This window comes from Euprymna scolopes, chromosome 6 (genome assembly GCF_053919585.1).
Source record: "Euprymna scolopes isolate OS-2025 chromosome 6, ASM5391958v1, whole genome shotgun sequence".
In the NCBI taxonomy this organism is placed as follows: Eukaryota; Metazoa; Mollusca; class Cephalopoda; order Sepiida; family Sepiolidae; genus Euprymna; species Euprymna scolopes.
Window position 1 is genome coordinate 29810483 of NC_136487.1, and position 24489 is coordinate 29834971.

A 24489-nucleotide genomic window follows, 5' to 3' on the forward strand; every position below is an offset into this window, starting at 1 on the left:
AGTTTGTTTTTAATGCAGGCGAAACCATTACGGCGGAGAACTGCTGTTAACAAATGGTTTAAATATATCAGAAACTTCGACCACACTCATCATTAGTCAACGGAAAAGGTCCAATTTTCCCTCACAACAATGCCCGACCCTACGTTGCTAGACCGACCTGCAAAAGTTGAAAGAATTGCGCTACGAAACTCTGCATCATCCGCCATACTCTTCAGACCTCTCACCTACCGACTATAATTTTTTCGAGCATTTCGACAACTTTTTGCATAAAAAATGCTTCAAAAGCTTAAGCAATATCAAAAGCGCCTTCGGCGACTTCATCGCCATGAGAACACAAGTTTTATACGTTACTGTTAAAAACACTTGATTTTCGTTCGCAAAAGTGTCTTGATTTTGATGGTGCTCATTTCGATGAATAAATATTTCTTTGAGCCGAGATATGTTCGTCTGAATTTAAAAGCTAGAAACCACAAGAAGTTTCTAGTCAACCTGATATATATACATATATATATATATATATATATATATATATTGAATGAATGACAAAAGTCTATATTACAAAGTTCACGATGTTGACCATCTTATAATTTTATTCTTTTTATTCAGTTGACTTTTACACTTCTTGACAGTATCTGTTTCGTAGCACAAAATCAATCACGTAATCATTGTATTAATCAGTGGATATTTTGCCCTTAACCCAGGAGAAAATATATCAAACTCTCATAACATGATAATTTAAGAATTTTCTGTATGGAGATAAGCATTTTATATAAAATATAATTCGCTAATAAAGAGAAATAGAATAATAATTATGAAACTTTATAAACTCATTAAATAAACCAAGTATATGTAGATAATGGTAGCAAATATGATGACAAGATATAATTAGATTTATATTCAAAATGAACCATGAAGGTAAGTATGATAATATATCTCATATAATATAGTATTTAATTGAAAAGTGATAAATAAGAGCATGTAATCATATCCTATAATTATATGTGTATGAAAGATCAAATATTAAATTAGAATAACGTATAGTAGTTAATAGCAGTATTATAACTTTTTGATTGATCCCAATGTTCTGACATGCTAAACATTTGTTTACTAAGAATATTAGTTTATTGATGGGAATGTTTAATTTCTAAAAATCATAATAAAACAAAATTATTTATAGAATTAAAATCTCAAATATGGACGTAAAAATCTACTGTGTATTTTGAAACAAGTGATTGTTAAAAGATTGACGTGTTTAATCAAAAATATAAGCCAAATGTGTTAATTGTTAAAATGGATGCAAAAACGTTAGTTATAATACGGTATATCTATGGGATAAATTGAACATTAATTATAGTTAACCAACTTTAATTTTTTTTTAAATATGTATATCCATTAAGTAAACGTCTATAATTTTATTTCGGAACTTATAGGCAAAACCTTTAAATAAGGAATATAAATTGTAGGAGGGTGTAAAGTAAAGGTAAATAGGAGGTAAGCGTGATATATAATATTATGTCTAAACAATATTAATAATACTTAAATGATTATTAGTAAAATAAGAATTAGATTTCATTTAAACATTTATTTAACTAATAAAAAGAACATCCTATTATGCGATTAGGTTACTTTTAAATCTAATTATAAGGGGAATTAGGATCTATACAATGTTAAACTAAAATTATACTTAACTATGTAACTAGGTCGAGTAATGTTTATTAATACTCGATTGTAGAATATTAGATTAGTAAAAATATGTGAAATCTTAACTTTAAAATATTAGTTTAAAAATAATTATTATAATGATAATTATTATAAATTAAAGATGAAATTTATGTAGGTGTAAGAAATGATTAATTTATAATTTGATATTAAGCAAAAATGAATTATAAATTAATTTAGACTACCGATTAAAGTTATAAATTTATAATGCTATCATTTCAGTTTGGAAGTGTATATTGAGCAAAAAAAAAGCGGTCAATTTTTTAAACTTTGACCCCTATTATGACCCCTTAACATTTATTGTTTTGGGCTCAAATCAAGTTGTTACGATAGATCCATGTCCGAAGAACCTATATATAAAATTTCAAGTGTTTAGACGCAAAAATATCGGAGGAGTTTGGTAGAGTTCTCAAATGTCAAATCGTTAAACGTTGACCCTGTAACAGCTAAATTTCTGGCCTAAAACCGATCACAAAGATTATCCCAAATCTCAGTACTCTTTATATCAAATTTCGAATCTGTAAACTGAAAATTGCCAGAGTTATTGCGTAGGGAAATGTAAACACACACACACAGACATGTTCACTTTTATAGATATATAGATTTTATATTGAAATTGTTTTTATACTAACATTTTATATTCAAAATATAAGTTAATTAAGTCGTAATATACAATGAATTAATCAATGAATAATATCAAATGTAAGACACTAGAACTGTATAAATATTTACTTATTATGAAATTAAAGGCTGAAGGTGTTTAGTATGATAAAAGAATGAATGGTAAATCAACCAGGTTGATATATCTGGGGGTTTTCTTCAAAGAGCGATAACTATGTTATACTAAAATTAAATTAAATTTTAACCTGTCTTCGCTTAAGGTAAACAATTATGGTATTGACTTATATAGCGAACTTATAAATTTCAACTAAATAAAATTATAGGTTTAGAATTAAGTAATACTAAAATTATAATTTATGTAGTAATAAATTTGGTTATAACAGTTAAGAAAACTTAGTTATGTATAGTTTTAAATTTAGTTTAATAAATTATTTAATATAACCGGAAAGTGGAAACAAGTTTTTTTTTTTTGTTTAGTTTCTTATATGTAAACACGTGTAATAGATTATAATTATTGATGTTGTTTGAGTAAATATGGATATATTATTATATAAATAATTAATAAATAGAACATTTCTGGCAGAACATACCTAAATTAATCGAACCTGTTAGCACGAAGAGATATGTTTTAGTAACTTCATTTTTAAATTCAAAATGGCGTAATGTAACAATAAAAAAGAAGCCTTTCTTACAATTTTCGGATTTTAAATCATGTCAAAACGCACTTTATCTCATTTTGATGAATTAATTGTTGCTATTTCTTCTGATGAGTAAAGGGCAAAATAGATTCACTGATTGATATAATAATTAAGTGATTGATTTTGTGCCATGGAATAGATACTGTCAAGAATTGCAAATATCAACTAGATTAAAGGAATAAATTGTAAGATGGTCAACATCATGAACTTTGGGATAAGAATTTTGTCATTCATTCATTATATTGCTCTGTAATCACATTGAACTTCTTAAATAAGGATTGCTATATATTATAAGGAAATAAAGTATATTTCCACAGAAAAAAAAATATAAATATATATATATATATATGCACACAAAATAAACACACACACATATATATATATATATATATATATATATATATATATATACACAAATAAATGACAAAAAGTTTATATTTAAAAAATTCAAGCTGCTGTCCATCTTACTGTTTATTTCATTAAGCAGGTAAACATTTTCAATTTTTGCAGCATCTGTTTCGTAGCGCACATCCATTCATGTAATTAGTATGTAAATTTCTGAATTTATTCCCCCCTTACCCATGAGAATAATAGGAACTCATCAACTTGAAAACAAAGTAAAAGATATTTGAGCATGATTACAAAATCTGAAAATTGGAAAAGATGTTGTATATATATATATATATATATATATATATATATATATATATATATATATATATACATATCTCCCTGTATGTATGTGTGTGTATGTATGTGTATGTGTGTGTATATTTATTCACTTTCGTTTAATGGGTAATTCCTGCTGGTCTAGGGGAAAAGCACTATAATGTTAAGTCAAGGTTGAAATCGATAATTGGTTTCGAGTTTCGTGACAAGCAGTAATTATCACTTCATCAACGGATGGTTGTGTAAGCATGAAGCACTAGAGCTTGGTGGTTTGAAAAATTATATATATATATGTATATATATATATATATATATATATATATATATATATGTATGTATGTATATATATTATTTGGGGGTAAACAGTTACATATGGTCGCTACAAATAGCGACCTCTCGACGCCAAAAAGAAAAACATTTTTCTTTTTGGCGTCGTGAGGTTCCAGGTCGCCTGATGAAGTCTCTTTCGCTGAAACTGATGGCTATTTGTAGCGACCATATGTAACTGTTTACCTCCAAATAATAAAAACTATTTTGCTCTTTCTATTGAGCACTATTTAACAACCTCGTTGTCCTCATTAGTTCTGACTTTTGAACTCCCCAAACCTGAATATATATATATATATATATATATATATATATATATATATATATATATGCAGTGCCCCACAAAAGTTTATAAAACCCATTTGAAACTGTCAGTTTTTTTTATTTCTAGCTTGCAGATGGTATTAACACATTTTATAAAAATAGAAAATGTATTGAAACTAAGATAGGAACTGTGGAAAAAATAAAAAATAACAATGTAACATAACGCGAAGAAAAAATCACTAATTAGCACCGCAAAAGTTTACAGCACATATCAAATTCATTAGATTTCTCAATAATTTTATGGATGTTTATCATGGAAAAATGCTAAGAAGCTTCTAGGATGTTAAAGAATATGCAATAGTGTCGTGAGACCGGATCTCACCCCACAATTGACTCGTCCATATCCTATATAATCAGCTCCTAAGTTTGGTACGGTGGAGCGAGATCTCAACGGATATTGTACCTCGAGGAGCGAGATCCTATTGCTACCTGCAACTACTACTATTCTCTTTATCTTTCTCTATATCCTTGTACCTTTCCTTAATACACTTGTAAACCATCTACTACGTGTTTTCCTGTGTCGTTCTTGTGGACTCAACTGAGCCCCACCACAAACAGATATCGAAGTTAGCAATTAGTAAAAGTATTGCGCCATATTTTATCTAATGGCCGTATTGTAAGCAACCACATCATGGGAAAGAATAAACAGATTGGTAAAGTGCTCAGAAAACGAATTGTAAGTCTTCATAAAAGGGGATTGGGATATAGAATAATATCCAAACAGTTGATGGTTCCATTGAATTCTGTTGGAACAATAATTCGGCACTGGAAGTCTCACAAATAAACCCTTCCTTTGGCCAGATCAAGTCGTCCTCGAAAAATAACCAAACTGTCAGTTTTTGTCCGTCAAAATCCTGAACAACGGGCATCTGCAAACGAGCATACAAAGGATGATTCAACTACATGCCAATGAAGCAGCAGAGCGACATGAAGCCAGGCTTGAGGGGACACGATTGCGGGTACATGGAAATTAATCTTGCTTCCCCGGCTGTTGGAAAACTGCTTCTGTGGTACCAGTTTTCAAGAATTCTAGCGAAAGAACTGACCCATCAAATTATCGCCCCGTTAGCCTCCTCCCACTTTTCGCCAAAATATTTGAGACCATAATTAACCATGCTCTAGTCCATCATCTTACAGATGCTAAACTTGTGACTGACAAACAATATGGATTTAGACAAGCCCGTTCCACATCAGACATCCTCACTGTAATCTCTGAACGTATATACCATTCACTGGACAAAGCGGGGGAGGGCAGAGCGGTAGCTCTAGATATATCTAAGGCTTTTGACAGGGTATGGCATAAGGGTCTCCTCAGGAAAATTAGATCATACGGTATCACTGGTAGAATACTTAACATAATTAAATCCTTCTTAGATAAGAGAAAAATCCAGGTTGTCCTCGACGGTCGTACATTTAAACAATATGATATAAATGCTGAACTGCCTCAATGATCTATCCTTGGACCTCTATAGTTCATAATATTCATTAATGTCCTCCCCGACAAAATTGCATCTGAGATGGTTATATTTGCTGATGACATCACACTCTATAACAGGCATGACAGAAAAACAAATGAACACATATCTAAAGAAATGGCAAAAACACTAGAGGACGCCCTCCAATCTGTAGTGGAATAGGGACAAAAATGGATGGTCACATTCACTGCTGCCAAGACTAAACTGGTTTCCTTCAATAATTACAAGAAACCTTCTCTGCCACTAATAGCAATGGCCAATGACCCTTTATCTGAGAGTACATCTTTCAAACTGCTTGGCCTAACGTTCACAGGAAACATGAGTTGGAACAATTACATTGAAAGTATAGCCAGGGCCGCCGGGAAGAAGGTAGGCTCTCTCTACCGTGCTAGAAAACTACTGACACCCGAAAGTATCCTGTACCTCTATAAGACCACCATTCGCCCATGAAATCGACAAAGTAATATGTGCTGAAATACCTGAGCATAAAATTGATAAAGATTTGCATGAAGTTGTGACAAAAAATATGATACATGAACGTTGTGGTATATCGAATCCAAATTTTCCATGCATGAAAGATGGAAAATGCACTAAGCGACACCATCGAGCATTACTATTCAACACAGTTACAGGAACTGATGGACATCTTTTATACTGTAGACGGTGAGTAGAAAATGGCGGTAAATTAGAAATCACGCAAATGCGAAATGGTGACATTGAAGTAAAAAACCGGTGGGGTGTTCAATATTCACCTTTGCTATCAAAAGCCTGCAAGTCGCTCATAAATGTGAAAATGAGTAAGTCAGTTAAATCCATCAAATACATTTGCAAGTATGTGAATAAAGGCAGCAAAATGGTAGTTTTTGGTTTGAAAACACAAAGAAATGATAGGAATGCAAGCATACATATCGATAAAATGGAAGAGTATCAGCTGGAAGACACATAAGCAATAATGAAACTGCAGTACATTTAGAAAATGGACAGCACGTTTACTTTACAGCTTCAAATGTGCAACAAATAGCTCTTAATCCACCGGCGACAATATTAACGGCTTTTTACACGTTATGTAAAACTGACGCATTTGCAAAAACACTGCTCTATTCGGAAGTGCCTACACATGGAATAGGATTAGAACTATTTGAACGGCATAAACGTATAGATAGACTCAAAGTACACCCTGGAATAGGCAGACGGTATACTATTTATCCCAAACAAGATGAATATTTCTTTCTTCGCATGCTGTTGGCAAATGTCGCTGGTCCAACGCCTTTTCAGCAACTAAAAATTGTCAGTAGTGTTACACATGTCACTTTTTGCAATGCATGTCAAGCTCCGGATTTATTGGAAAATGATCGATACTGGTATGAATGCATATATAATGCATGTAACACATCGCATCTGATTAAAATTCGTGCATTGTTGACCATCATAATGACTGCTTGCATCCCTTCATCTCCATAAATGGGATAAATATAACTCACACATAGATGAAGACGTTTTTCATCAAAGACGCAATGAAAATGTTAATAACTACTTGGATTTACAGCAGAAATCTATGAGGCATTGATAAGGATTGAAAATTTATGTTTAGAAATTGCAAAAAAAAGTTCTCAATCAGTTGGGAATGGCATCACCGAATCTATCTGTTGCTACTTTGATGTAGAATTGCGTTGGGAACAAAATTACAACACAGATGATCTTTTGTTGTACATTCAATCAAATATTAAAAACTTACACCTGAGCAAAAAGACATTTACAACAAAATAATGCAGACTGTCAATAATTGGGTGGGAGAATTTTTTTTTCTTAGATGCATCACGAGAAACTGGTAAAACCTTAATGAAATCAATTTTGGCAACCATTCGATTACAAAATGACAGCCTTAGCTCTTGCATCACTTGAGATGGCTGCAACATTACTGCTTTAAAATTGCAATTTATGAAACTCCTATGTGAAACATTTCCAAAACATCAAGTATTGGAAAGTTATTGCAAAAATGTAAACTTATTGTTTGGGATGAATGCACAATGATGAACAAAAATCACTTGAGGCTGATGATCGATTATTGCAAGATTTGTTGGAAATGATCGATTATTTGGAAATGCAGTAATATTGCTTGCAGGAGATTTCAGACAAACATTACCTGTAATTCCCCGATCAACACCAGCAGATAAAATACATGTTTGCTTCAAATATTTCCCTTTTTGGTGACATGTGAAGAAATTATATTTGTTTAGAAATATGAGTGTTCAGCAGAAAAATGTCCGATCAGCAAATATATTTTTAAATCAATTTCTGGAAATTGGGAATGGAAAAGTGCCGGCTAATCTGACCTCACAGTGAAGTTCATTGCCTGAAAACTTCTGTAATTTAGTAACAACAAAAGAAGAATTGATTAAAAAAGTATTTCCGCACATCCGAATTAACTATTAGAAACCCAGTGTGCTCAACGAACGCGCTTTTCTTGCACCCAAGAACAAAGACATTCATGAACTCAATAATACTATTCAGTAGAATATTCATGGTGAGTTAGTCACATGCAAGTCCGTCCACACTGATATTGAAGCAGACGAAGCAGTTAACTATTCAACAGAATTTTGAATTCGCTAGATTTACCAGGGATGCCACTACATATACTGCAATTGAAAATTGGCATGCCAATTATCGTGTTGCAGAATATTAACCAGCCAAAGCTTTGTAATGGCACACAACTTTCAGTAAAACATATGAATAACATCATAGAAACAACCATTTTGACAGGACTTTTCAAAAGTGAGGATGTGCTGATTACGTGCATTCCTATGAGTCCTACGGACATGTTATTTCAATTTAAGATATTGCAATTTCTAATTCGACTGACATTTGCAATCACGATCAACAAAGCACAGGGACAATCTTTAAAAGTCTGTTGCTTATATTTACACATTGATTGCTTCTCACATGGACAATTATATGTTGCGTGTTTTAGAGTCGGAAAACCAAGCAATCTCCTCATCTGCGCTGAAACTAGAACCATCAAGAATATTGTGCATCCACAAGTATTGGAAAATTAAATATATTAGGAATATGCATTTTGTTTTGGGTTTGGTTTTTCACATTTAAACGAATTAAGCCACAGCAACGCGTGGTAAGTTACAGCAGGTATAATAATAAATATTACATCTGTATTAATCGAAATATGTTTAAGTGACCGGGCAATGCCGGGTTGTCTGCTAGTTATCAATAATCTGTAAATTTAAATGAATTGTGAAAACTGGGTTTTAAAATATTTTCTAAATAAAATATTTTTTTTTTACTTAGGAGCACCACTTATCAAAACTCGAATCTTGGTAGTTTAATTATCAAATCGCGCGTCATACAATAGAAACATTCATAAAAACTGTATATGCTTCATTGGTTTTATATCATTATTTACGTTTTTTAAAGGTGTCGATCCAACTGCAAGATCATAGTGCATACAGGGGACACAAAGGGTTCTTCTACCGACGCTAATGTTTATGTCGTCCTCTACGACGAGCACGATGAACCAAGCGAGGAATATAAACTCGACCACTTCCTACGTGACGATTTCAAGTGCAACGCAGTCAACATCTTTAAAATCGATCTACCTAGTAACTTTAACAGAGTAGTGAAGTTAAAGATATGGACTGACGACGCAGGCTGTTCTCCCAACTGGTACGTTGACATCATTAAAGTTAAACAGTCGCAAAATACACATGCCAACAGTTTCCCAATGTTCCGTTGGGTTGTTCCTGACGAAGGAGACGGTGAGAATCACTACATAATAATGGAATTGGATACAATCTTGCCACAATCAGATCCAAATCCAATGCAACGTGTTAGAGAACTTGAAAGAAAACGTCAACATTATCAGCTAAAATATATGTATGACAATATTCCAATGGTGAGTTCATTTTTTATTATACAGAGTGCGGCAGAAATGTCACTTTCATTTTGATATGCGATCTTCCCAGTCGCGCGCGTACAGTTTTTGAGCAATCATTAATTTGTATGGATGGAAATGCATATCAGTGTGTAGAATTCTTTTGACTGTTCGATCAGATAATCCCAAGTCCAGAGCATGTTTGCGAGTAGGAAATAAAATAATAGAAAGTCTCACAGCTCGGAGAATGTCTGTCGTTTAAGTGCTTTGAGACCTTCCAGGTGGATTTCTTTTAAGTGCCGAACCTATAGTTGAAATTTGGAAGTAATAGCTGTATTAATTGTTTTATCTGGCACAGCATTATGCCGGCCTAACTTGTAAGGAACTGGAAAGCCCCCAGATTTGCAGTTATAGATTCACCACTGTTCAAAATTATTTCTACAGCAAAAGCACGATGTGCACCAGTCTAAACAATATTGCTTGATGAGGGTATCTGGGAAAAAACGGCAAGTTATAAGCTAAATGAAAACATCATTGACATTTGGATGAGTTCATTAATAACGTATAGTTGAAGGTTTAAAATACGGGTGATATTTCTGCTGCATGCTGTAGTTCATAGCATATAAATGCTTTTTGTCATGTATAGCTAAGAGATCATCATATGTTGTTATTCTTATAAATCATTGTACATGTCTTTGCTTATTAATCATTGTACGCGCCTTTCTTTTTTTTATAAATTAGTACAAATATCTCATTTTTTTATAAATAATAAATTTCCCTCGTTTCCTATACATCAGTATACATTTCTCTCATAAATAAATTTTTATCTCTTTTCTTACAAATTAATATACATTTCTTTTCATCAATCATTATATATTTCTCTCTTTTCTCATAAATTTCCATACAAACGGTGTACCTTAATGCATACCATGATGCTGAGAATAACAGTCCGCAAAAATATGAATACACAAATTATGACGTCTTATCCTAAAGGATTCCAAAAAATAAAAAGCAAATGATATATAAAAAAGAAATGCGTAATTATTTATAAGAAAATAAACCGTGTGTATTACGTTATTGCAGCTCAAGTTTTTTTTTTAATTTTGAAATTTGTATGAAACGCAGATAAGTGACATTTGATAAACTGGAAGAGCATAACAAGGTGTCTCATTCCCTTGATTTTTGTGAAATTGAACAAATATTTTGAAAGTTATGTTAATTTTTCTATTTACAAATAATTTTAAGTGTGTATCACGTTATTATTATTAGAGTAGAAGGCTTTCTTACATCTAGGGATCTCCACTGTATAGGGGTGGGATTTTGTTGTTTGTCGAGTTTGTCGGGAGAATTTACGTCAAGGGGGTAGACGAACTTGTAGCTAGTCGGAGCATTCACCATTAAAATACTTGTAGAACAGGCAGAGGAATGCAACATTACGTCGATGGGACAGAAGTTGAAGCTTAGAAGACAGTTAGGTAACTCTCTTCTAAACCCTGTCCAAGAGCGAGAGACTAGTAGCAAATGCATCAGCTCAAATGTGACAACAGTACTCAAGACAGGTAGAGATACGTGATACCTTCAGACGTAAGTAGTTTTTAGCAGGGTAGAGGGATCCAACATTCTTCGCAGCAGCATTGGCACTGCTCTCAATTTATCTGTTCCAGCTCATGTTCCCTGTGAACATTAGGCCAAGGAGTTTGATAAAAGTACTTTCAGTTAATGTATCTTAAGTCATAGCTATTAGTGGCTGAGAAGGTTACTTGTAATTATTGAAGGAAACAAGCTTAGTCCTGGCAGCATTGAATGTGACCATCCATTTTTGTCCCTATTCAACAACAGATTTGACATCTTTTTCTAGTTTTTCCCATTTCCTTAGATACGTGTTCATGTGTTTTCCCCTCGTGCCGGTTACAGAGCGTGGTATCATCATCAACTATATACCCCAGAAACAATTTTATCAAGGAGGTCATTTATTAATATTAGGAATAATAAAGGCCCAAGGATCGATCCCTGAGGTAACCCCGCATTTATATCATATTGTTTAGATGTACGACGGCCGAGGACAACCGTGATTCTTCTCTTATTTAAGAAGGATCTAATTATATTAAGTACTCGCCAGTTATTCCGTAAGATCTGATTTTTCTAAGAAGTCCATCTTCCCAAATCCTGTCAAAGGCCTTAGATATATCTAGAGCTACCGCTCTACCCTCATCTGCTTTGTCCAGTGAATGGTATATACGTTAAGAGATTACAGTAAGAATATCTGCTGTAGAACTAGCTTGTCTAAATAGTATTGTTGGTCAGTCAGAAGTTTAGCAGCTGTAAGGCGAGGAACTGTAGCTTTGTTAATTATGAGCTCAAATATTTTGGCGAAAAGCGGGAGGAGGCTAATGGAGCGATAATTTAATGGGTCAGTTCTTTCGCCAGAATTCTTGAAAACTGGTACCACAGGAAAGCAAGATTCGTTAAGGCATTTTCTGTATAGTTTGGAGAGGACTGGTGCAACCTCAGCGGAAATCTTTTAATAACACAGCTTTTGAATGAGTCTAGTTTTTTATGATAATATGTACTTGGAAAGGAGTGATTTTCACATCATCAAGTCTGGCACCTGTCCGCAAAGGAAAGTCAGAGAGGGAGTGGTTTGATGAGTCCAATGTGGAGTTAGAGGCAAATCGACTGGCAAGTATGTTAGCCTTCTCGGTTGCCGTGCAAACAACCTCGTGATTATTGGATAGTGGGGGGATTGTCGATTGCCCGTTGTTTACTATACTGTTGTAGATCATCCAGACACCACGGGTTCCTTATTTCTGTGCTTCGATGCGTTTTCTGGTAGTTTCAGAATATTCTCTCTTAGCTGTCGTATTTTTCTTTCTTACAACTTTTTCTTTTTTTGTGTAGTGCATACATTATTATTTAAGAAGGCGGCTCGATAGGAATTTATTTACATTAGATTTGAAGACGACCATGTTAGAATCAGCCAGGACATATGCACACGGTATTGCCTTTCATAGACGGACAGGCGCGGAAAAAAATTCTGCTCATAATTGTTTTCATTTAGTTTTAGGCATCGATATAGTGTGAGGGAAAGTGTAAACTTCTTCATGTCGGTAAATTAGGGAAGCAGGACACATGGAGAGAATTCCAAATTCTAGAAGCCCTAAAGTAAAACTTTTAGAGTAGAAGGCTTTCCAGCATCTAGGCGCATTAAAAGAGAAAGGCTGGGATTTTGTTGCGTGCTTTTTCTCTACATCACCACTTATCAAGGCCGATGAGAGTTCCACAGGCGTGCAGTTTTAATAAAGAAGCGTTGTTCATGGAATATACGTTTAGGTTTAGGCACAGATTTAGAGTGGGGGAAATTATTGATAGTGGTTTCAGCTAGATGAGTGTTTTTGGCGAAAGTGGGCGATAGATTGGAGCTCAGATAAAGCAGAGACATGCTCTGAACGTCTCTTTTATGGGATAGAGGTTGTTGAGTTAGTCGGGAGTATGCAAGTCAAGGGGACACAGGTGCTATGAATTCACCAGACAACATTCAATTAAAGTACTTGTAAAACAGGCACAGGGATGCAAGATTACTCTTAGGCGTGAGCAATTTTATAGACAATAGAGGAGACGTACAGACTTTGCAGCATCCTTTACAATGTCCTCAATGTATTTGTTCTAATTCCTGTTGACTTTGAATGATATAACGAATAATTTAAAGGACAAGGTCTCAGTAATTGTCTGTATTTGTCTGTCTGTATTTGTCCTAGTGACATATGGCCGAGTGGTCCTAGACGTTGTGTCAAGGTCTACAGTTACCCAAAGGTGCTGAGTTCAATCCTGAATGAAGGCAGTGAAAAGTAACATTAAAAAAACAGAGAATCAGCAACTATGTCCCAGAGCCTAGCTGGAGTCCGAACACAGTACCCCCGTAATAATAATAAAGGGTTGGGTTCGAGACTCCTAAGAAACGGTTCCCCAGTTCGATACAAAACACTTAATGAAGGCCGGAGGGCAAAACGGCCGAAACGTTGTGACTATAACAACCAAGATGAGGAAGTCAGTCTGACAATCTCAATCGACAAGATCTCAGATATGGTATTATTTGTCTTGGCAATCGATCGTTGAGAAGGGGGTTGTAATTGTTATAGGAAAGCAGATTAATCTTAGCAGCATTAAATGTCCGTTTATTTACGGTTCAATTGCACTACAGAGTAAAGATCGGTTTTAATGTTTCTTTCATCCCCTTGGATATGTGTACATTTGTTTTTTTTTCTTTGTCTACAGAGTGAAACGATAAAAGTGTCGTCATAAAGAAAACCACACAACATCTTTATTTTTAAACTGTCTTGAAAAATTCAATTCAGGTAATTTGATTATGTAGTAGAGATGACAGCTATTTAATGTAGCCGCCTTCAGCTTCAATCACCGCTTCAATACGGGTCCGGAACTAGGAACATTACTTTTTATCAAGCGCCGGCGAGAGCTCGGCAAATACTAGGCGGATGATGGCGATCAGGCTAGCTTTAGTGTTGTGGGAGGTCATGTTGGTGATGTTCTCAGCGTATGACAAAATGAAATAGGGCGTAGTGAGAGAAGGTTACAAAGTCGTAGCACTGTTGCTGAAGACAAGCCTGGGTATCTTTGGACTTAGGGCCGGCGTCAAGTCCTGCTGCTATCCTCGGGGTTCGGCAGCAGCCAACTGATTGCAACACGGGACCACAGCACTCTTCAGTACATCTAGGTACACTTTGATGTAGGCTTTCAAGCCGACTTCAAAGATGTGAGGTGACATGATGTGGCCTTCACTTGAAACCACACCAAACACCATAACCGAGCTGGAAACTTTTTCATCAGTCTGGGCACGTCCTTGTTGTTCGTGATAATCTAGCGATGCATTTTTAGAGTGCTAGCGATGGTACTGTTGTCATAACTTGCCTTGGTAGAGAAAATGAGTTGTACAGCGGCGCATCTCTGATCTCGCTCGTTTAAGATTGTGTCACTGTCAGACATGATAGAAGGCTCCTATCGCTCTTGGAATTTGTACTCTACTGGCCAACGAGTAGATAGTCTTCAACAAAAAAAGAAAACCGGTGTTCATCAAACCGAAATGGAATCATGCCGTCTTTTTTATGGCGACAATTTTATCGTTTAGCCCTATAATCTCATGCTTGGTGTTATCAGCAAATACACTCATCCTGCACACAATTTTATCAGGTGGTCGTTTACAGATATCATAAATAATTAATGTCTGATGCACATCCGCATTAATATCATGATGTTTAGATGTACGGCATTCAAGGACAACCTGGATATCTCTCTTTTCTAGATTGGATCTTAATATGCTAAGTATTCCTCCAGAACTACTATTATTTGATATACACGAGAAGTCCCTTATGCCACGCCTTGTCAAAGGTGTTGTATATACCAAGTACTACAATTCTAGTTTTCCCTGCCTTATCAAGAACATAGTATATATGTTCAGAGATGACGGTTAAAATATCCGCAGTAGAATATTTACAGTGGAATGGGCTTGCCCCAAATCCATACTGTTTACCAGAAAGAAGCTTAGCAATTACGAGGTGCTGGGCTTGATCTTGACTTTTAAACGTCTCAAAAATTTTACATTTGTGTTATTTCAAATTTATTTGTGTTGTCCTTATATTTTAACTTAGTGAGGTCTCCTTCAGTGTTGTCAAGTTCGTTTACGAATTGTAGATTCTGGTTGTAAATAAACATCCTTCTTTTTTCTTAGTGTTCGTAATATTTTTATTATAAATATTGTGAAATACATACATTTTTCATCGTTTTTCTTGTATAGAGTTTTCTACGTGATTATTAAGTTTGGCTTGTAATATGTGGGAAATTTAGGAATTATTTGAATTAATAACCGATATTCATGTCTTCCATAGAGTTTGTATATACAGGTGACGCTATTTTTTGACATATACACAAATTTCTATTAAATTATGAACTATGTTACGGTCGCAATGTTTATATAACAGTGTTGTTTACTAAAGTCATATTTTCTGTTTACACTTACAGGTGGAAGAATTACCGAGTGACGAAGAATTTAGTACCGAGTACAAGGTAAATAAATATTTCGTCGTTTTATTTTTACAGAAGTCTTTTCGTGTTTTTTTTCACATACTAATCTACATTAGAGGGTCAATATGTCGTAGGGGACCAAATGAAAATTCACTGTTAAAACGTTTATTCTTAGAGATATTCGCTTTAGGTATTAAGGAATATTAGAGTTAAATTTGTCGCTGTCAAGTAGTTCTTATGATATTAGGATCCTTATTAACCAATGAATTCCCTATTGTTTTCACCGGTTGCCAATCTTAGAATGTTGAGGGGGTGTATTGCTTGGAGCATGCGTCAAATGCCTTATGTAACAAGAAAAAATGGCGGCCACTTTAAATTATTAGATAAAGTATAAAAATACGAAGGTTTTAATATCATAAAAGTTACTTGCTGGCGAAAAAACACATAACTGTGTGGTGTTCATCATACCGTACCCGAAATCAAGTTTTTAAAGCTATGTCTTTATTTGGTCCTTTAGGTCATAATGGTCCATGGGACTACTTGATGAGTCTATTAATATATTCAAATACATATTAAAAAGTTAAACGTAACTCGAAATTAATATATTTGTTTGAAGTAGCCGAATTGTCTTTTCCACAGTATCCGAGTAATACTCTAGTAGGTCTCCTTACTGAACCGTGTTGTGGTCGCAACTGGTAATATCTTTACGCAAGAAAATTTGGAGGGATCTTTCAGCATTTCACCAAGCTGAGACTCGAATGTACTCATATGTATTACAACAAAAAGTGAACATTGAAAATTAGGATATTTCCCCCAAAAGTAATGCCTCATAGTTTTTATTCCACCCGAATATATCAGAGGGAATAACAAATTGCATTGTTATGATGACTGGACATACGCATTCATAATCTAGAAAATTTTATCTCTCTGTTCCAAATATTGACGGTGTAAGACTCTCAGAGAGCAACCCCTGGCATGGACGTGTGTCAGAAGCAGATATACGTCATTTAAGTGCTAGCAAATGTGAATTGAGCATGGTGATGACTAAGTAGAAAAATGTATTTCTGAAGCACAAAAGGTCGCTCGTTTTTATAATACCGCTCCCATCTTCGCAGTTCTTCAACTTTTTTGGCGAAAAAATAGAAGTCTTTACTTTTAAAAAGGCCCTCGCATGACAAGGCCTGGTAAAATGCATTGAGAATGGTGGTTACTGTGTAGATAAATAATGGTATGATTCCTGTCTCTGTAGCTCTTTAACGTTTTGAATTACAAAAATAGGCGGTTTCCCTCATCTTTATAGTTGTTGTTGTTTCACCAGGTTTTGCATAAATCAGGAAGCCTCATCTTAAAGGATTCCAAAAAAAATAAATAAAATAAATAAATAAAAATAGAATGATTTATATTTGGAACGACTCTCGTATAAGATCAAGTAACGTAGGTAACTGGAATTAACTTCCAGTAAATGAATGTGATCATGCGTATAAACAAAAAATGTCGGGGAAATCCGGCTCACTTGTTTTGAATTCAAACATATTTTGAGATTATATTTTAAATAAAGATGAACTCAAAATGATAGAAGAAAACGTGTTTAACTAATTAATTCATTTCCTCTTTAATTTTTTAAAAAAAGTTATACGATGTGGTAGATAGTGTTTGTGATTGAGTTCGATAGAGTTCAGTATTATAAGCTGATTTTTAATGTTAAACATTCAGCATTAATGGAAACAAATCATTATTGTTATAATATGGTTCACAAGATAGTAATTATAACGTTAATAATTACACACATATACATAGATAGAACTTGAATGCCTGCTGGAGATAACTTGAATACCTTCTGGAGAGAACTTGAATGCCCACAAGACACTGTCCACAAGTCTACGGTTAATTTGTACAAAGGGGGTTTGTCAGGACAATCTGGCATGAGGATAGTTTTCCCTACAATTAAACCCTGACCAAATATTCAAAATCACATATTATGTGGAGCCCCCAAAAGATATCCTTGGTATGTCTAACCCACAGGGTCTTTTACGAGGAATGGTGCATTTTCTTCAAGTGATGTTGCCTATAGTAACATCACTAAGCTGAATATTCCACCAGAGTAGATGAATTCTTGTCCTGGAATCTAGTAAGTCCAAGAGATCACAAGAAAAATATACTATAACACGTGTAATTGGTTAATTAGAAAAAAATAAAACTAATATAATTAACTTCTTTACTAACTCAACATCTGAGACGCAAATATTTAATATAATATTCGAATATCTACGTATCTCATGTAGAGATTAAGTGATAACTCCAGGAAGATGCATCTTGATTTTTAAAAACTTCGACGGAAGCAAAATGAAACAATAAACAATCACGGATAATGTCGTTGACACACTGGTTCCCGTTAGATTACAGTAGTTAAGCGACTTTGAGCCTGACTAGCACTGAATGTGCTCGGAAGTCTTAAGAGAGGTGATTGCCGCTAGGCTATACTTGTCCAAGTCACGTTGCATGAGACTATGCTGCGTCTCATGGCCTCTGAGGGTAAAAGGACTCTGGGATAATTTAAATATTTATAAAGTAATCCTTTTTAAATATTAAGTTATACAAAAAGATACATAGATCGTTTCAATCGAATATCTGTTCCTATTGAGCCTGTCATTACATTCTAAATTCATATGATAGGTCATTTCATTTAAAGTCTTAAATATAAAGTTCAACAACTGTATTAATAAATCAACTATGGGAAAATTAGCTTTTTGTTAACGAATACATCGGTTATGAACAGAAATTTGATTAAAAATATTCATCCAATGAAATCTTTTTAAATGTTTTAATTTTAATTTTTGCAGACAGAGATAGGAATCAATGTGCTTCAGAATGTATTACTGGACTTAAAGGAGAAAATCATTAGTCGTAATTGGGATTCCTTGGATGACATAGATGATATTTACGACAAAAAAAGAAAGAGACCATTAGTAAGTATACACACAGACAAACACACGCACAGACGCGCTCACACACACAACCATATACACACATATATATATATATATATATATATATATATATATATATATATATTATAGTATTCTTGTAAATATTCAAAAAGTAATGTTTTCAAGTTATCTACAGGATAGACGATAGTATAATGTAAATTGTACAATACCAAACATTAAATTTGTCTGTTGCTCAATAATATTCAGAGCATTAATATTTAAATACTTTTAAAATTCACGTTTGAAAACACGTGTTCTTTTATTTTCTCATAAGAGTATATGTTACATATATGCTTCGTAAACAATCTTCAACAAACCGTAAAATATGTTATTACTGTATTTTTTAATGTAGTAAACTCTCCAGACAATTCAGAAAAAAAAAACATATTCAAACACAATTTTTACAAGTCATAAACAGTCAAAATGATACCTCTGATGTTGAGAGTAATTCTTTAATAGTTAAGCAATGTCTACTCTAGTCAAAAACCAACCATGCTCTTGATTTTATTCCATTTTTTGCAACGTGCAAGGTCAAAGCATGAGTATCAGTGTGGAGGAATTTGCGAATCCAAGATTACATTGGAATGCAGGGACGCTCTAGATTTAGTCTTCTATAATCTTATAATATTTGATCTTGATATTTTAATTATTCCGATTATAAAATGTATTTTCCTGTTTTTAATTCCAAGCTACAGTTCTGAATTCTCCTGAAGATTGTGTGTACTTTGCTTCGAGACAAAATGCGCGTATGAATATAACTCAATGATATGTCTGCAATTGTCAAGACGCAGTAAACATTATTTTTTTGCATATGTAATTTGTTGGCTCAGCAAATCAATACGACAAAACGATGGATTCAATGATCAGCCTTTAACCGAATTTAAACCAAATTAAATATCAGTAAATTTAATTTAAAAAAACAAATAATATTTTATTTTTCTACGAAAGAGTGATATTCAATAAGCAAGAAAAGGTGATTTGTTCGATTTTTTCTTATGCAATTGTTTTTATATTTTGCCGCAGTCTGCAGAGCACTGGAAAAAAGATCTGTGGTTCGGTAACCAACGGCTGGTCGGATGTAACCCAACCTTCATTACACTGTGCACGGAAATCCCAGAGAAGTAAATTACAGCTGATATCATTAGTATTTTTTATATAGAAAATTTTATAACTAGATGTCAAAAAACAAAATATACTACACATGTAAATTTTTAGAATCTTTTTCATAAATAAATGGGAGAAATTCTCATAACTTACATATAGAACTAACTTTATAAGATCCAATATTTAATGAAAGGGACCATCAAATAAAACAATTACAATAATCTCATCTCGCATAATAATTTAAAAAACTAAATACAATACACAAGAATGCATTTCGGTTTCTTCTAAATAAGTTGGCTATCATAATCATTTAGTAATGATTAAAACGAAAAATATTTTTTCTAGAGTGTAAGCCATTTTCAGTTTCAGAACAGTTTCAGATGGTTCGCTGTTACGCACAAGTGCTGGTAGGTGAGTTGTTTGTAGCAGACAGTTCCACAGAACAAAATAATCTTACCGTGTCGAAACCCGGGAAAAGAACATGTGAAATTGCTCCAGAAAAGGTTTAATATTTATGAAGCAATTCTGGTTTCTGATTGGTTGGTAGCAGAACGTGAATTTATTTGATTCGCCAGTTCTTAGCAGCATCGTTTATAAATAGAATCGTCCGACTGTGTGGGATCATACCCCATTAACCCAAAATATTGCAACATCCTCCCTATTTTTATAATGGGGAAGTCCCTTGTGTTTGTTCTGCTCAAAAATAAATATATATTTTTATATTTACTTAGACATAACAAAATATAGAAATCATTTGGATCTTAGAATTTTAGCATTTAAAAAGACGCCATTTTTAATTGTGTTCAAATGTCAAAAAGGAAAATTACAAAGTTATTTTTGTTTTTTTTTCCCTAAGCAAAAAGTATTAGTAGGTTAAAGTGTTAATACAAATAAAATGGATACAGTTTAACGTCTTGTCCAGGACTATTTTTTAATTTTTTTTTTAATATATAGAAATCTATATACTGAGCATTATCCCTAGGGTTTTCCGCCGATATTCATGCAAAAAAGTAATAGCCTTCTCATAAGTGGAACTTCGCTGGTCTTTATTTTTAATATATAGAAATCTATATACATACAGGGCAGTGAAAGAGAAAAAATTATTCAGTCGAATTCACCTACAAGTTTTGAGAAAAAACGTTGTAGCTTTATCCGTGTCACCGGTTTCGTAAATACATCAGCGATATTTCGTTCTGATGATAAGTAATTCAAAATAATGGATTCCTTTTTTATCTCGTTTTCTACGAAATGGCATTTTATATCAATATGCCTAGATCTCTCGTTTTCTACGAAATGGCATTATATATCCATATGCCTAGATCTCTCGTTTTCTACGAAATGGCATTTTATATCCATATGCCTAGATCTTTGGTTGATCATCCGTGCTCTGTGCTAAGATTATACTGGCTTGATCATCACAATTAATTACCACGGGGCTTGTAATCAATTCTGGCTCTAAAATAGTCTTCAGGATATTTTTAAGGTAGAGTGCTTCCTGGGTCGTGTGTGTGATCGCGATAAATTCTGCTTCACACGTAGAGAGAGATACAATCTGTTGCTTTTTAGATTTCCATGAAATAATAGGCCCATTTTATGAGAGTCTGAAACAATATCCAGATACACTCCTGCGTTCTTCTTCGTTTGCCCAGTCTGAATCCGAAAAACCTTCTAATTTTAGGGGATTTCTTGATTTTCTAAATACTAACTTCTGCTCCTTAGTTCCTTTTAAATAACGTAGGACTTGTTTAGCTCTGTTTAAATCCTTCATTGTCGGTCGTGATAATTTTTGTGACAGTTTCGTTACTGTATAGCATATGTCGGGCCTGGTTGCAGTCATCAAATATATAAGACTACCTATAATTTCGCGATATTGTGTGTCATTTATTATTTCAGATTCTGTGTGTATACTTTTTATTAATATCATTTTCGACCGGTGTAGAGCGTTTCTTGCACTCTCCCATTCCAAATTTTAATAGTATTTTGTCGATGTATCTCGATTGAGTCATCGTAACAAGTCCTTTGCTTTGAGTAAATTCTATCCCCAGAAACCAGGATATTTTGCCAAGATCGGTCATTTTGAATCTTTTACTTACTTTGTTCCTAACATCAGTTAACATTATGTCACAATTTGATGCGGTTAAAATATCATCGACCCACAAAACCAAAATCAGTAGTTTATCGTCTTTGTGTTGGGTATGTAAACAGGGGTCTACAGCGCATTGTCTAAATTGTTGTTTAATAATATAATCCTGGAACACTGTGTTCCAACACTGAGCACTCTGCTTTAGACCATATAATGACTTGTTAAGTCGCCACACTCTATTTTTATTTTTCATTATAAATCCCTCTGGAGGGGTAATATAAATTTCACATTCTATTGGGGCATTCAAATAAGCATTTTTTACGTCCATTCGATGGATGTTTAGGTCATATTGTGATGCGACTTGCAGTAAAACTCTGATTGTCGTTAGGTTTGTGGTCAGCGAAAACGTAGAAAAGTATTCTTTACCGTAAATCTGAGAGCACCCCCTTAGCAACAAATCTTGCTTTGTACTGTTCTACGCCTGATGCTGTACTCTTTTTCGTAAAGACCCATCTGGTAGAAATAACATGTTTATCTCTTGGGAGAGGCACTACCGTATAGGTATCATTTTCGGTTAAGGCATCTATTTCTTTTTTCATGGCAATTTTCCAGTCATCACACTGTTCTGAATTAATTGCTTCGTTGAAGCTTTTTTGGCGCATTTTCCATTGAACAGCAATAGTCGATTTGATAATCCTTTATATTGTCGACCACAAAAAAATCGGTCGTCTTCTGTTTCTTTCGGGATATCTCGACTTTATCATCATCATCATCATCATCATCATCATCATCATCATCATCATGGACACTCTCGTCTCCGTCATTTTTATTGTTTTCGTTTGTTCTAATTATTTGAGGTAATATAATTCCATCCTCTTCATATGACGGGTTTTCGTCTTTACAATTAAACGTGTCTGTGAATTTAACACACCGGATTTTTTTTTTTTTTTTCGGGAAAAATATTAAATTGACTGGACTGTTTTTATCGTATCCAAGAAACATACCTCTGTCAGCTTTAATATTCAATTTACTCTTTTTCTCTATATATGCTAAGCATGTTGAACTAAATATATGCATTCTGCTTAAATTTGGGGTTTCTTCTTTTTTTTTTCTTTACCGCAGAAAGATTCATATGGAGTTTTAGATAATGTTTTGTTAAAACACCTGTTGCGTATATAGGCTGCCGCCATAAGTGCATACGCCCAGAGGTTTTTAGGGAGTTTTGATTCAATGAGTAGGCATCTTGCAATTTCAAAAAGTGTCGTCCACTCACATTCAGCAGTCCCGTTTTGGTGTGGCGATCTAGGAGCTGATGTTTCATGCCTGATATGATGGTTAATTAGTAAAAATTTAAAGTCTTTATTGGTAAATTCAGTACCGTTGTCAGAGCGAATACACTTGTTTTCACCGTAGGGGGGGCATGTCGGCTAGATATTTCTTACTTGCTAGCAGGGTATCAGATTTATTCTTTAAAAAATAAACCATTATTAAACCTGACTGGTCATCTACGAAATTCAACACATATCTATAATGTTCTCTGGCCATCGGGTCTACGGGACTGTTCAAGTCACAATGCACCATTGATAGGATTTTTTTTGTCTGGTATCTTGCTTTGATAGTTTGTCATTTTCCCTTGCATACAGACGTCGCAGTTGAAGGTTTTTGATGTTTGTATTTGCATTCCATCAACTAAAGTCGGCAACTTTTTGATATCAGGAATATTGCAGTGTCCAAGAATTTTATGCCATGTAGAAATTCAAAATTTGAAAGAGATTTGGAGAAATTTACACTATCGATTAGAAAGTCATTTTCAGTTTCAAATTTTTTAGAAAAATCTTATGATTAATCTAGTAAAATATATGGCAACTATTTGCATCTAATAATTTTGTAAATATAGATTAAGACTCGCTAGGCTCATCGCTGCTTAAAACTAGTGTGTAAACGTGATTGTGCCGTATACATATATATATATATATATATATATATATATATATGTATATATAGTAATTTATAAAATATATATGGCGATTAAGCTACACTGAATATTTCGCGCTTCATCCACTCTAGGACTCTTCAGGCTTATGCGCGAATTCGGTGCTTGTTTATCGTTTTTATATACTCCTCTTCTATTGAGATTTTAGTAAGCCAATCAGCTTTCTAGTACCCACCGCGCGCTTCCTATCACCCAATGGGCATGCATTTATCGGAAAAAGGATATGTTTTAAAACTAGGTTAGTGTTTTTCAAAAAAAATAAAAAATTATTGTTAGTTTATATATATAAATATATGTATGTGTACACACATATATGCACATATATATACATATATATATACATACATATATGTGTGATCGTTTATGTATATTCATGTTTATTTAATTTATTTATTTGTTTATTTTCTATTGTTTTTGTTAGTTTTAAAACTATTTTGTATCGCTATCCTAGAGTAAATTTTATCTTGTGAACACAGTTATTTGCTATTTCTCTTCTACAGTTTAATAGATGTTGGGGTTCTTTAAAGTACAGGATAGCAAATTTTTCTATATATATATATATATATATATATA

The 24489-nt window shown here is 33.7% G+C and overlaps 1 protein-coding gene across 1 annotated transcript in view; it reads left to right on the forward strand.

Annotated features, from left to right (window-relative positions):
- Window positions 1-24489, forward strand: part of LOC145277599 (allene oxide synthase-lipoxygenase protein-like) — an 88450-nt gene that overhangs the window by 18953 nt on the left and 45008 nt on the right. The window contains exons 3-6 of the mRNA XM_080129116.1: window positions 9260-9737; window positions 15747-15791; window positions 18590-18715; window positions 19760-19857. Of these exons, the coding sequence (XP_079985242.1) occupies window positions 9260-9737; window positions 15747-15791; window positions 18590-18715; window positions 19760-19857 (747 nt within the window). The remainder of the gene's footprint in view (window positions 1-9259; window positions 9738-15746; window positions 15792-18589; window positions 18716-19759; window positions 19858-24489) is intronic.